At 40.4% G+C, this 13,706-nt stretch overlaps 1 protein-coding gene across 1 annotated transcript in view; it reads left to right on the top strand.

The window, feature by feature from the left end:
- The window catches only part of cntn3b (contactin 3b), a 59,475-nt gene that overhangs the window by 20,802 nt on the left and 24,967 nt on the right, over positions 1-13,706 (top strand). Inside the window, exons 5-11 of the mRNA XM_044172493.1 lie at positions 2,848-2,946; positions 5,326-5,529; positions 7,747-7,849; positions 8,213-8,397; positions 8,803-8,939; positions 12,045-12,174; positions 12,848-12,998. Of these exons, the coding sequence (XP_044028428.1) occupies positions 2,848-2,946; positions 5,326-5,529; positions 7,747-7,849; positions 8,213-8,397; positions 8,803-8,939; positions 12,045-12,174; positions 12,848-12,998 (1,009 nt within the window). The remainder of the gene's footprint in view (positions 1-2,847; positions 2,947-5,325; positions 5,530-7,746; positions 7,850-8,212; positions 8,398-8,802; positions 8,940-12,044; positions 12,175-12,847; positions 12,999-13,706) is intronic.

The raw sequence follows: 13,706 nt of genomic DNA, 5'->3' as shown, positions 1-13,706 counted from the left end.
GCTTTGCTTGCCTTCACAATTGAGCTGCAACCACTATGAGCTAACATGTCCTCCCACAGCTTACATTTGCAATAAAAACAACTGAAATCATGCGTAGAATTATACACAAAATTGCAATCTACAGCATCAACATATACACTGTATTACTGATGAGTTCATCCTTTTCATACTGCCTTAAAGAGAAATTCTGGTTTCTTACAATATAGGTTTATTTTTCATAGTTTTGGCCATCATCAACGGTTATGATAACATTATACTCATCAAGTTAATTGCTGAGATCTGGGAATGTGGCAACATTGGCCTACTGCACATGCACATTAATGTTTCTCTCCTGGCCCCATCCTCTCAGTCCTGCTTTACATTGGGATAACACACACACATAAAAATAGCTTTTCTCTCTGGGAAAGTTTTACCAATATAATACTTTCATGGTTAAAAAAAGCTCATAACATTAAGAGTAAAATTGACCTTGTTTGCCATTGGAGGTGTCCTGTCATCATCTTGTTTTATAACGGCGGTTTATGTGGTTGTGTTTTGTGTAGTACCACAATTGGCCACTGGGGCAAATTAGCAGCAAAACTATGTTGCCGCGCCATATCCAGCTCTCTCAATACATCCATGCATCTGTCTGTAAGACCGAGTTCTTGGTTCAACTTTGATATGCCGCACTTACAATAGTTTTGCGTGTCCACAGTTTGTCGGTGTATTGAGGAATCATAAACAAGATGTTGGGTGCGCTGGCATGAAGTATTACCTCCAAATAAATGGGTTGAAAGCTGCACTAATCCGTTTTTATATTAACAATGGGTCAAATGACTATGTGTATTGTGAAGGGTGTCCCTCATACTGACAAACCCACAGAACATTACGCATCACCTGACTCTGTAGTTCACCTCAGTTCTATATAGCCATTTAGCGTCTTTCACCTCACTATTTGATTTGGTTTTATGGCCCTCTACTGTCCTGTTTGGTTCATTCTTAGCGCTTTCATCAATGTCACCATCTCACCTTCCTACCATATCAAACGCCATATCAACTTTTGCAAGGTGATAATATGCCAGTGTTGTGTTTACAGCTTGTGCCCAAGCGGTCAAAAAATGAATGAATACTGCTTTAAATTCACTACACTGTTGGCTTGTTTACAGTCTGTCTGATCGTCTGACTGCTCACATTTCTTGCCCTTGTTGAATTTTGTTGTAATGATGACTTCCTGTTTCCAATTCTTCGCAATTGCTTAGGTGAGTACAATGTTATCATAGCTGACAGAAGCAATGGCCAAAGCTGCAAAAAAAAGTTGTAATAAATCAGATTTTTTGTTTAAAATAGCAACCAAGCATTGAGACAACTGTATTGTGTTGCCTCTGGAGCAGGTAAAAGTAGCTTTACTCACAAACACTGTTGGACACAATATATAACAAGAAATGTCTATATGGCGGCCCCATTGCCCAGACCAATCATCTTCGAGCTGTAATGGTGGCTCTCTGTAATCTCTATGCCAGCCATTCTTGTATGGCAGAGACTGATTTTGCTTACAAAGGAATCACTGCAGCTACAGTGAGTTTGGCCTCTAGCTCTCAGAGTTACAGTGTGTGGTCAGTTCACTTCAGTGAAACCCATTATTCTTATGCTCAGAGGCCAGAGAAGAGAGAAGTGTATCCCCTCCAGCACTGAGCCCAGCTACATCTCTACCCTCTTCTGTGCCATTTTGCGCAATCTTGGTGGAGTCATTCTTTCCTCGTCCACTAAGTAATTATCAGTAGCTCTCTGATTCACCTCCCGCTGTTTCCAAAAGCATTTTTGTTATAATTATCAACTGCTGTTATGCAGCGCTTTTTCAATCAAACCAGGTATATGAATCTTGCTCCAGCACAGCTCCTCAGAATCGTAAATGTCTTTAGGAGATGGACTGTATTTACTAAGGCAGTCTGGTGAAATCAGAAGGACATCGCCTCTGTCTGTATTTCAAGTCAGCCATCTCCTCCTGTGGCCTCCTCGGTGTCCTGCCGTGACTTGGCTCTGTTTGATTCCACTGCGGTCATCAGAGCACTGCTCATTAATCTTACCAACACTCTGTCCCACTTCTCTCCATAATCTTCCTTCTCCTAATTTCCCTTATCGGTCACACTGACTTTCTTTTGTTTGTGTTTGGAAGGCTTACTCTAGGCTGTTAGCCAGAGGGTGCAGACAGAGTATAGAGCGGACTGCGGCAGCTTCCCTCCATCAGTCATGAAGCCAGGGGTGGTTTATCATCCCAGGTTTAGGTTTTGTCTGCCAGCAACTGTGCATTCATTTGCAGGGGATAGATTGTGCTGAGAGTATTGATGGGGAAGCTAATGCTTTTAAGTGCAAGATTACACCACATTTAATAATGATGTTACTTATTGCTGCTGGCACAGCAAACTGTCATTTGTCATGCACGCTCCCCTGTGTTTGTTCAGTCCAAGCACTCATTTTATCCCATTTCAGCCTAATCTCTTCCTTGTGCTAAAGTGTAGTGTTGCAGGGTAAACGTCACCAAGTCAGGTCCATCTATTTCATCAGCACACCAGATGCCTTTGAAAGTGTCAGAGGCTGTCAGGAGGTGTCCCAGGGCAATTAATGATGCCCTATTAAAGTCCCAGTGCTCAAAATTTAACATCAAAAACATGCCTCAGTGAATCAGTGAAGGGAGTTTGGGAAAACTTATGTCCCCTATTTTCAGAACTATCCTTTTCAAAGAAACCCTTGAGAATATAGACTATATAAAATACACTTTTTGGCTGTCTCATATTCAGTTCTATGCTGTTAATGATTTAACTTTTTTTCAGCTGCTGTCTAATTCTATTTTGATCTTATTTTACTCATCAGATCTTGATAACTTCAAAACTCAAACGGCGAGGAGTGCTGTCAACGTCCGTGAAGGTCAAGGAGTGGTTCTGCTATGTGGTCCACCTGCACATTCTGGAGGTAAGTTTACGATATCTGGGTATGCCGCTTTTATGCCTGCTGTCTCTTATTTAAACATGACTCATAGGAATTAGCTCTCTTTTCACATGGCAACCTTTGATAAAGGATTACTCCTTTACTCCTAACTTAATCTGTTTTTACACCCATTTAAGTGCAGACATGGTCTTAATAATCACTCTTTTATGTATTTCATACTGAATACTTTAAACAAATCCCTACTTGGGTGTTTCTTTCTATTTTTCAAATTAATGCAATATGTTGTTCAAATATGTCTTAAAAGAATAGTTCAATATTTTGGGAAATATGCTTATTCGCTTTCTTGCTGAGGGCTTGATGAGAAGTTCGATACCACTCTCTGTCCGTTAAATATGAAGCTACAGCTAGCAGCCTGTTAGCTTAACTTAGCACAGAGACTGGAAACAGGGGAAACAGCTAGCCTGGCTCAACCCAAAGGTGACAATATCTGCATACCAGACCCTAATTAACATGGGATATTTCATTTGTTTAACCCGTACATTAAAACCGAAGTATAAAAACAAGTGTGGTTTTATGAGAGATGATGTGCTACTGACTTTTTGGCCCCCGTAAGTAGGGGGTAAACTAAAGAGATATAACGTGTTAATTTGTGAGCTTTAGAGGTGCTAATAGGTGGATTTGGAAACCTTCAGATAGAGCCAGGCTAGCTGTTTCCAGTCTTTATGCTAAACTAACTAGCTGCTGGCTGTAGCCTTATGTACCTCCACACATTCAAAAAAGATGCTTTAATTGTTCAACTGAGAAGCTAAAAATGTATTCTTTAAATGAGAGGCCACAAATGGGAGATAAAGATGCAGACCCACCTCTCTGAGTATCTGTAGAAAACTGAGGACATGGACAATGGCTGCTGCCTAGCTTGTCTCCCTCTAGATATAGTAGCTTGCACATTGGAACAACCAATTTCCTTCACAAGAGAACAGTTTGAAGCGCAGTGCATTGTACAGCTGGTCTATGGGATAATGGGTCAGAGTACTCTGTGTGAAATACAGTTTGACAGCTTTCCTCTCTGACATAGGCTTATACGTGGTTGGCTGCTGTAACCGTAGCGTTATTGTGTTTTCTCACATTTTCAGAAGTGAATGAAAGTAAAGCGGTGCAAGTCTGCTGTCCCTTTCTTCCTTTCTCACCCTGTTGCCCCCTCTCTGGCTCTCCCTCCTCTCTCTTCCACCGCCCCCCACCCCCTTTTTTTCTCTCTTTAATTTTGAATCTAACACCTTTAAGTCATCCCTTCTGGTTTTCATTTCACTTAAGTGACACTGAATTCTGCAAAAACTTTTCCCTCCACTACCTCATTCATTTTCACATCACTCAGATATGATGAATTAAATACAATATTGTCACAAGCAATTGTGTCACTTTTGTACTCCATTGTAGGCATTTGTTTACTCAAAGGCCTTTTTAAAGTCACTTTTTCTGTTGCGTAAAAGCCCATGTGTTGTATTACCACTCCTCACTTGACTTACAGTTTTTGGCAAAATTCTATCACTGCTCATTACAGCCACATAGTTCAGATGGAGGTTATGACCTGAACTATGTGGCTCATGCTTGCCTAATCAGAAGGAGTATTGTATCTACATCGCTGCACCCTGCTCGGATGCTCGATCCCATCAAAAGTCGGGAGGCTTGCTCCCTTGGGGGGCATCGGATATGATTGACAGTCATTGCGTACACCTTTTAAGTCAGAGCCCCTCACCTACGAAGTGGTAGATTATACAGAGCATCTCCTCGTTCTTGCAAATATGTGCTTCTCAAAATGACACAGTAATTCATCATGGCAGGTCTTTCCTTTCTTATGGTAGACCTGCTGCTTGTGAAGGGGCAACATATTTCTACTTTCATACGACAATCCATCCATCCCTCTCTCAAATTCGTTTCTTGCCTCCCATGAACCAACCAAGTCACTCAGGGAAGAGGAATAGAGGCCATGTGTCAGAGGAGGGCCACTGACGCGCTGTAATCCATTTTGTTTCGCTCCCTTTCCTCAGGTCTCCCATTTCTTCTGCACTGATAGCTATTACATTTGCCATGTCTTCCCAAGGAAACTGAGATAAGGGAAGGAAAATTACGTGATATTTCCTGATTTTACTTGATTTTCATTGACGGCCCTTTTGCTAGTTTTATTTGCTTTGATTTTTACTGACTGTCCTTTTGCTGATTTTATTTGTTATTATTATATGCTAACACTTTTAGGCCACAGAGGGGTATGTTTCTTTCGGTTCAGCCGTCCCAGCCATAGAGGTTGTGGTATCTAATACTACATGTGTGGAATCAGTCGTGCTCTGAATGAGCGATGACAGTGGACCAACGCTGCACTAAGATTAATTGTTTTCCTTTCCAATCCAGAGCTGACATTTGCGTGGATCTTCAATGAATACCCGTACTTCGTCCAACAAGACAGTCGTCGATTCATCTCTCAAGAGACCGGTAGTCTGTACATCGCAAAAGTGGAGCCCTCAGATGTTGGCAACTACACCTGTGTGGTTAACAACACTGTCACCAGGGAGAAGGTGCTCAGCTCACCTACACCACTGGTCCTCAGAAGTGACGGTAAATGCCTTAAACTACAGGAAACTTTTAGTTTATCCCAGCATCCACTAAAATTCAGTCAAAAGGTAGATTCGAACAGTAATCTATGCTGAGTTTTGTTAGACTGGTATTGGAAGCAATCCATGTTTGTTACATCTTTATTTTAACATATTCCCATCTGTGGTTGTGAGGGGCCATTGCCCAGTAAACTACACATCAATTTGGTGTTTCATCTAGGTTAAAACTGGGTTTTTTCAGACCTCTGGGTTACGTATTATTATAATATAATTACGATTTTTATGACCAATATTGCTATGGCGATTGAAATTGTGATTATTTTCTATAAATTAAACTACAGGCCTGTATTTGTGGTCTATTAAACACCCAAGCATAATCACAAACTTAACTTGTTTCTACTTGAATAGTACAAGATAAGATAATGCAATTGCTTGGTGTTCAAACTAGTCAGAAAAGTTGTCTTCTAAGTAAACTTATCTAATGTTCTATAGAAATGTTTTAGACCCCATTTCTTGAATATTACATTAGGGGTTTACTTGATATTATATATAATATTCAAATATGATTATGAAATTCTAAAAGTGGCATTACATTCATTGATAACAGATAAATACAGTCATAGTAATGATGAAAAACTGTTGGTAAGTCACACGTGACAATGTTTTGATATCAGACTGATGACACCTTATGCCACTGTTCTGCAATTAAGCTGCTTGAGCTAACGTTAATGTTAGCTTCACACGCTGACGGGATAAGCTGCTTTACAGCTCTGAATATTAGACGTCTGAATTCAGAACTTTTAAAGTATAAGCTTAAAACGATCATATGATATGGTTTCGAATTGGACTGGGACATTCTGACAACTCTGTTCACCAGCTGTCTGACATTTACACTTTACAAGCTAACTGCTAGCTACCTGTCTGAGATTGACATGAAGCAATCACCTAGATTGTTTATGTAGAAAAAGATGTGCGTGTCTTTTATGAACAGTAAAAAGACACAATCCAGTCTTTATTATTTTAAGAATGATACAGAGTGGTGTTTCTTCTTCCACAAAACCATCTTTTGGCAGAGCGTAAATGCATAGGCACTAGCATGCAGAGAGCATATTAACCGTGGGCCACAATGGAAAAAAGCCTTTGGGTTTTATTGTGTTTTCATCCTCTGTGATTTTTAATGTATGTAGTGACTGCAGTGCAGTGTTATATGTGTTTTTTAATCATCAAATAAAATAATTCATTCATTCATTCATTCATTCATTTACTTAACCTGACAACCTGGCTTAACCATTCACTTGCGACAACTTGTTGAGACATTGTTACATTGTTAAATGTAAGTTATAAATAAAATAGCTGCTCTTGCGATTTGAAAATGTCTCTCTTTTAAATAGAGATTTTGATATAAAAACACTTAATTGCTTAGCCTTATTATCAGGATTTCATTTAATATATTTCAACAAGATGGTAGCACCTGCTTTACATGTACACTCATTTATATTCTGTTGTTTGGTACTGCTTTCTATAAGGCACCCTTTATACTGTTATATAAAGGGTGCCTTATATTTTTATCTGGACCACAATCTGTTTATTAATGACTGACTAACAAAACTAAAAGTGAGACATCATGACCATTTAACCTTGGATTGGATTTAATCAGAGATGTTTCTATGCAGGAAAATGTCCCAGTCTATCACCAACTAAAAACTGAGATGATCAGGGTATGAAGTGTGTGCTTAAGAAGATGCAATTCTATATTCTGCATGTTTTCCACACTGTGTGTACGATGCTAGCACTTATCACAGCTCTTCAAAGTCTTTAGTGACCTTTAATCTGAAAACATGCACAGGACACCAAATCAGCTCTTGCTGCCAGGCTGTGGGGTTGCAGCGAGCATACTACTATCTCTGCAAAGAAGTCTTTGACCCATTCTACTCATGTGAATATAAATAGTCATAAATTAAGTCACATTTCCACAGGTGATACATTTCTACTAAGCAAATCTTTTTCCTGATGTGTTCTCTGAATCGTTTATAAGCCACCTCTGATTTTTTTCTCCTCTTTACTAGCCCTTCAGTAGTCACTGTACTGCTCTGTACACATAACAACTTTTGTGTTAGCTGTCCCACTATATTACTGCTCTCTCTTTGACCCAATACGTGTGTAATGTGTGCTGTTAATCATTGATGTAAAAAGCTTGTCATCTATTGTCTCCCTTATGCAGGAGTAATGGGTGAATATGAACCCAAAATAGAAGTTCATTTCCCTGATTCAGTTCCAGCTGCGAAGGAATCGGTGGTGAAACTGGAATGCTTCGCTCTGGGAAAGTAAGTCAGCCTTATTGTGTGTGTGTGTGTGTGTGTGTGTGTGTGTGTGTGACATAAGATGCAGGCTCGTCCATGCATGAATTTGTGCTACTCAAGATGATTTAAGGACGCACAAGTGTAACATTACTCATTCTCAGATTCATCAATCCATAGGAGAGCAGGGGCCGCAGCATGAAAAGACAAGAGAGCAGAAATCAAAGTTCTTTTAAGAGCTTCTGAAATCTTAGCAATCACAGTTTGATTTGTAGGGAACAGTCATTCACAAGGCTCTTGCTTCAATTACTTTTCTTCTGTGCTTAATCACACTTTGATCACTGTGACTGACAGGTGCCATCATGGGAACTTTTTGTTCGTCTTTTGCAGCCCTGTCCCAGAAATAAGCTGGAGGAGAACCAGCGGCATCCCTTTCCCTAGCAAAGTCAAAATGAAGAATTCAAACGCCGTCCTTGAAATCTCCAATTTCCAGCAGGAAGACGCGGGGATGTACGAATGTATGGCAGAGAATCGGCGAGGCAAAAATGCAGCACGGGGTCGTATTTCATTCCATGGTTAGTGAATCATTTTAAATTGAATGACAGTGAGACGCAGGAATGAATGTCTCTGTAACAGATATCCACAGTTGTATAGGAAACATGTATGTGACCAGCAGCTTTAATCTCATTTGTGTGAAAGAAAACCTTTTGTCTATAATGTGTGGGGCATAATGTTGCCATGAAATTACAGCACATGCTATGCATCCAGACTCGAAAAGTAGAGTGAATATTATTTTAGACACTCCAAATTAATTTCCAGTCAATATTCAAATCTGATGACCAACCTGTATTCCTCGTTATGCTGATAATCCACTTGTTGAGTGAACTTTAACAGATGTCTGATTTCTGATACCACTCTTTACTAATACACCGCTTTTAAAAACACATGTTTGAAAAAGTAATCCTCTCATTTATTCCAAGCTAAACCTCATTGGCTCCAGATAATGACGGACACAGCTCTGTCCATCGAGGAAAACCTCTTCTGGGAGTGTAAGGCCAATGGAAAGCCTAAACCATCCTACAACTGGCTGAAGAATGGGGAGCAAGTGATGGCTGAGGTATGGAGATCTGTTAGATTTCTCACTGTAATACAGATTGGATTGAAAAGGAAAAACCTAAATGAATGTGTGGATAAACAATGAATGCAGATTTTTCCATACAATCCAACTGAACATTTTATTTAGTTTTTTCCATGACATTGTCACTCAAAGCTAAAGCTCAACTTGTGTCTATGTTTGTAGCTACAAAATTTTTAACAAACCTAGAATATCTTTTTCACAGCTTTAGTGTAAATAAAATGTGTAATGAAGTAAAGCAGCAAGTTAGATCTGCTAATTAGTTACACTGAATCAAAAATATACAGAAACAGTTTAAAAGATTAATTGTGAACAAACCTGTTCTGGATGAATGCATGTTCTTTATCAGAACTGGCTTTTGATGGCTATAATCAACCTCTCATCCATTTTCTACTTAAAATTCATGGGGTACTCCAGCGATTTATTACTGTGCTTTCATAGTCAAGTCAGTTTTATTTACATAACCCTATATCACAAATTTGCCTCAAGGGGCTTCACAATCTGTACAGCACCTGTAAAGATGAGTTTTAAGTCTGGATTTAAAGGCCCAAATGGAGTCAAACTGTCTGAAATCAGCAGGGGCATAGGAAGGAGCCAGCTGACTTCTTTTTAACTCTGGGGACAGGCAGGAGCCCTGTATTCTGAGAGGGAAGAGCACATAATGGAATATAAGGAGATCAGACAGGTATGAAGGGGCTTGCCCATTTACAATTTTGTAAGTCATCAGAAGAACCTGAAAGCCTGATCTGACATGGATAGGGAGCCAATAAAGGAAAGCTAAAATTGGTGTAATATGGTCAAATTTTCTCGTTTTAGTTACGATTCTAGCTGCAGTATTTTGAATCATTTGAAGACTTTCTGTGCTATAGCATGCGGTAGGCCTGACAACAAGACGTTACAATAATCAAGTCTGGATGAAACAAAGGTGTGAATTAGGATCTCTGCATCAGCCAAGGACAGAAAATAGTTTTTTTCTTCTAATTTTAGCTATGTTGCGTAGGTGAAAAAACGTGGTCTTGTTGACGTCTTTAATGTGCTGATCAAAAGAGAGGGTACCATCCACCAAGATTCTTGGCTGTCAAGAAATCACACAGTTATTGAGAGTTACTGTTACTTGATCAAACTGGTGTCTATGTCGAGCAGGTCCAATGATCAGCATCTCAGTGTTAAGGCAGAATAAGTAGGATTTTCTTAAAAAACAATGTATAGACTCATACAAAAATAATCCCTCTCAATCATCACTTATTACCCACTAGAAGTGTGTGGTGGTGTCTGTATCTGCAGAGGCCAAGCCCTCTGCCTGTATTTTGTTAGTTTTTTATTAGTTTGCTGTGTTCGGGATGTTTCTGGGCGTCGACCTTTGGCCAGTGGTGTGTAGCCCCCAGCCAATAACAGCGCGCAGGCTGTGAGGTCAGGACTTTATAAAAACGTCGCTGTCTCCGTCTCTCCTCTGCTCTGGCTGTGTGCAGGGCTGCGTGTCTGTTTGACCGAGGGCGGGGCTGAGCTACACTCACACCCAGTGCAGAGAGGCCACAGAGCAGACAGGATGAAGCCTGGTTTCGGCTGCATTCAGTGTGGCTCCTTCCTCGCTGGGTTGTGTGGAGGTGTGGGCGATTTTATTTGTGAAACGATCAGACAACAACGTTTTATTTCCCTGATTCACTGCGTTGTTCTCACCAACGCCGCCGCTGCCTCTCTTTGTTCATTCTCTAGCTCGTGCTCTCTCTCTAGCTCGCTCGTTGAGATGGGGAGGAGGGGCCAACTTTGAACTGTGTGTTTGCAGACAGCAACCGAAACATCCTACTTGTTCTGCCTTTAAAGTTCATAATGTTGCAGACAGATTTTAAAAAAGATCACAGGTATCCTGTGGGCCATTTACACCTGATATAGCCACATGCTATCTGTATCTGTATTTGTTATCTAGGTAATGATATCTGATCCACGGGACTTTGCATTTACACCTGGTTTTAATAAATGTTCGAATCACTATGCAGGTAGTATTAGTATAATGTGATCTTAATATGCATTCATTTTTAAATCACTTTTTGCGAAACAAACCTTGCTAGCTACTGCTACAACTTGTAGCTTTTGCCGGGATTGCTTCAGCTAGCAGGAAGAGGCGGAGTTAGTTGACCTTTCAAGTTGAAAAGTCACCTGGGTGGATTTCTTTCTTAAGAATGTGGTCACACTGTATGGATTGAATCAACACCCAGCTGAGATCCGATCACAATGTAAGCCAGATCACATCTGGAGGTGATCTGCAAAGAGGTGCAAGAGGAGTTGAAATTGTTTCACCTTGAGTGAAAAGTTTGCGGGCTTTATGAAAAAGCTTCATAAATGTACAGGGACAAGAGCCAAGCCCAATATGACACCCTCTGGGTTTTCTAAAACTTGAACAAACTCCGTTCAGATCCACAGAAGACACTATGCAACTGTTTTCACCCCTCATGACTGCTAAACATACCAATATTTGTAAAATTGGTGGAGTGCCCCTTTAAAACAACAAAAGAAGCAAACATTAGCAAAAATGTTGTCTGTAAATTATCTGTAGAAAAAGCTACAAATACAAGTTTGATTTGGTTCACTCTGAAGGCTAGCAGTGTTTATGTGGTAGGTGTCTTTGTACCTCATTAATATGTTCTAATTTACTAAGCTCCAGCTTTCTATATGCATCTTTAATTAAGATAGCATTGTAAGAAGCCACTCCCCCTGCAATATTAAGCATGTCTGACTAACTCATTGGGTTAAAAATCACTCTATGATCACTCATCTGAGCTGTCATCATTGTTTTTCCAATTGAACAACCACAGAAAATAAATGACTTTTTAATATGCTGCCAGTGCTATTGTCAACATTGCTTCTTTTCTGTGTATCTAAGATGCAGTTTTCGCCACTGCTTCCTAATCTCTTCCCCCATTACAAGCTGAACATACATAAAATGCCACAAGGCTCTTTAGGTTTTTTTTCTCTTTCTCCTCTCCTGCCGTCCTCCCCCCTTATGGTGCGCCAGTAATTGCTGCTGTGCTTTTGGACATAATAGGCTGGCTTTGCAATGGATATGCATAACTGTTTCTCTTTCCTCCGCAGGGCCGGGTACAAATCGAAAATGGGGCCCTTTCTATAGCTGAGTTAAACCTGTCAGATTCCGGGATGTACCAGTGTGTGGCTGAAAACAAACATGGCATTATTTATTCCAGTGCCCAACTAATGGTGTTAGGTAAGATTGCATCCCTCCCTCTGCTTTTATCCTGCTTATCTGTGTGTGCATTTGATCATGTCCGAAGATAAAAACCAGCAGCCTGATATAGCTCTCCTCAGCAATCAGTCTGCAGATTCATTTGATGTCACTATGGGCTCTACCAGCAAAAAAATGAATCTGATGGAGTGTCTCATTTTACTTTCAGTCGTTTCATCATATTGATTTGGATACTACAAACGCATTGCTTTGTGCCATTGTACATGCTTTCTCATGTAGATTAGGTATTGATTTATTTGCAAAGCTTTGATGACTTCCATCTGACTGGCTCGATGAGAAATTCAATTATGTCTTGATACATGTGATGACACTTGGGGGTCCAAATGATGGCAGAGAAAATGTGATGATGAGTGTGGACAACAGCTGAAACCTATGCAGGTTGGAAGCTTGAGGGTGGATTTTGTGTGTGTAGTTGAAGGGTGGTGTGGCAGGTAGGTCCATAGCCTTGAGCCCAATAGGCATTTCTGCTGAGTTTGTGCTGATATTTCAAGCTGCTGTCACTGAAAGCTGAAGGAGAGTCGATCTCAATACAGTACGGCTGATCTGCAAAGGTTCAGGTTGCCTTTATTTTTTAATCTCACTCTCCTCCACCCCAACCCCCAACCCTCCCCACCCCCCACCCCCACCTCCCCAGCTTCACCTCCCAGTTTCTCCAAAAGTCCATTAAGGGCCTTGCTAAAAGCTCGCTCAGGCAGCGAAGTCACTCTTGAATGCAAGCCTCAAGCCTCGCCCCCAGCAATTAGCCTGTGGAAGAAAGGGAATGAGATCCTGCAGCGAACTGAAAGGTAGGATAAAAGTCCAAGTGCATATTCCTAGTCGCTTTTATTCACATTCACTGCAAGCTGACTTGTTTGAATAGTGTATTAGGCATTTATGCAGGTGTATAGAAGGAAAGACTAATGAGGAGAATGAGAGCAGGGCACCCACCAGGAAAATTGCACATGGCTAATATACTGCGTGCACCCTCATGTGCAAATAGCTTGGTGTGAGGGATGAAGATGCTAGCTGGTCGTATCAACACTGCATGCTTGAAATATTCAAGAAGATGAAAGATTAACAAATGGAGAAACAAACTCTGTCTGCTTTTAGATAGAGGAAGGAATTAAAAAATAAAACTGACGTTGTTGCACCTGTAATTATCCAAGGTAAAAGTGCTGTGCTTTATCATGACATACGAATAAAGTTTGATTCACTGGCGCTGCAAACACAAAAGCCTTGCTGCAGATTTGAGTGCAGAGACATCTCAATTGACTAGAAACTCCACACACAGATGTGATGCACACAATGAGCAAACTTCAAGCACCACTTTAAGCAGCATAAAGTGGCGCTTAATTGAGTTTGTTGTCCTTCTGTGTCTGATTTCTTACTCAATACACCAGGAGATGAATTTGAGCACTGAAAAGATTTCACATAATACTAAAGAACCAATTAAAAGATGGAGAAATCCAAAAGCAAATCAGAGGCAAGAAATGACACATTTGAGTAATCCATCC

The sequence above is a fragment of the Siniperca chuatsi genome, linkage group LG2 (assembly GCF_020085105.1).
Source record: "Siniperca chuatsi isolate FFG_IHB_CAS linkage group LG2, ASM2008510v1, whole genome shotgun sequence".
In the NCBI taxonomy this organism is placed as follows: Eukaryota; Metazoa; Chordata; class Actinopteri; order Centrarchiformes; family Sinipercidae; genus Siniperca; species Siniperca chuatsi.
Note: the sequence above shows the minus strand (reverse complement) of the source record. Positions and strands in the feature narration are given on the sequence as shown.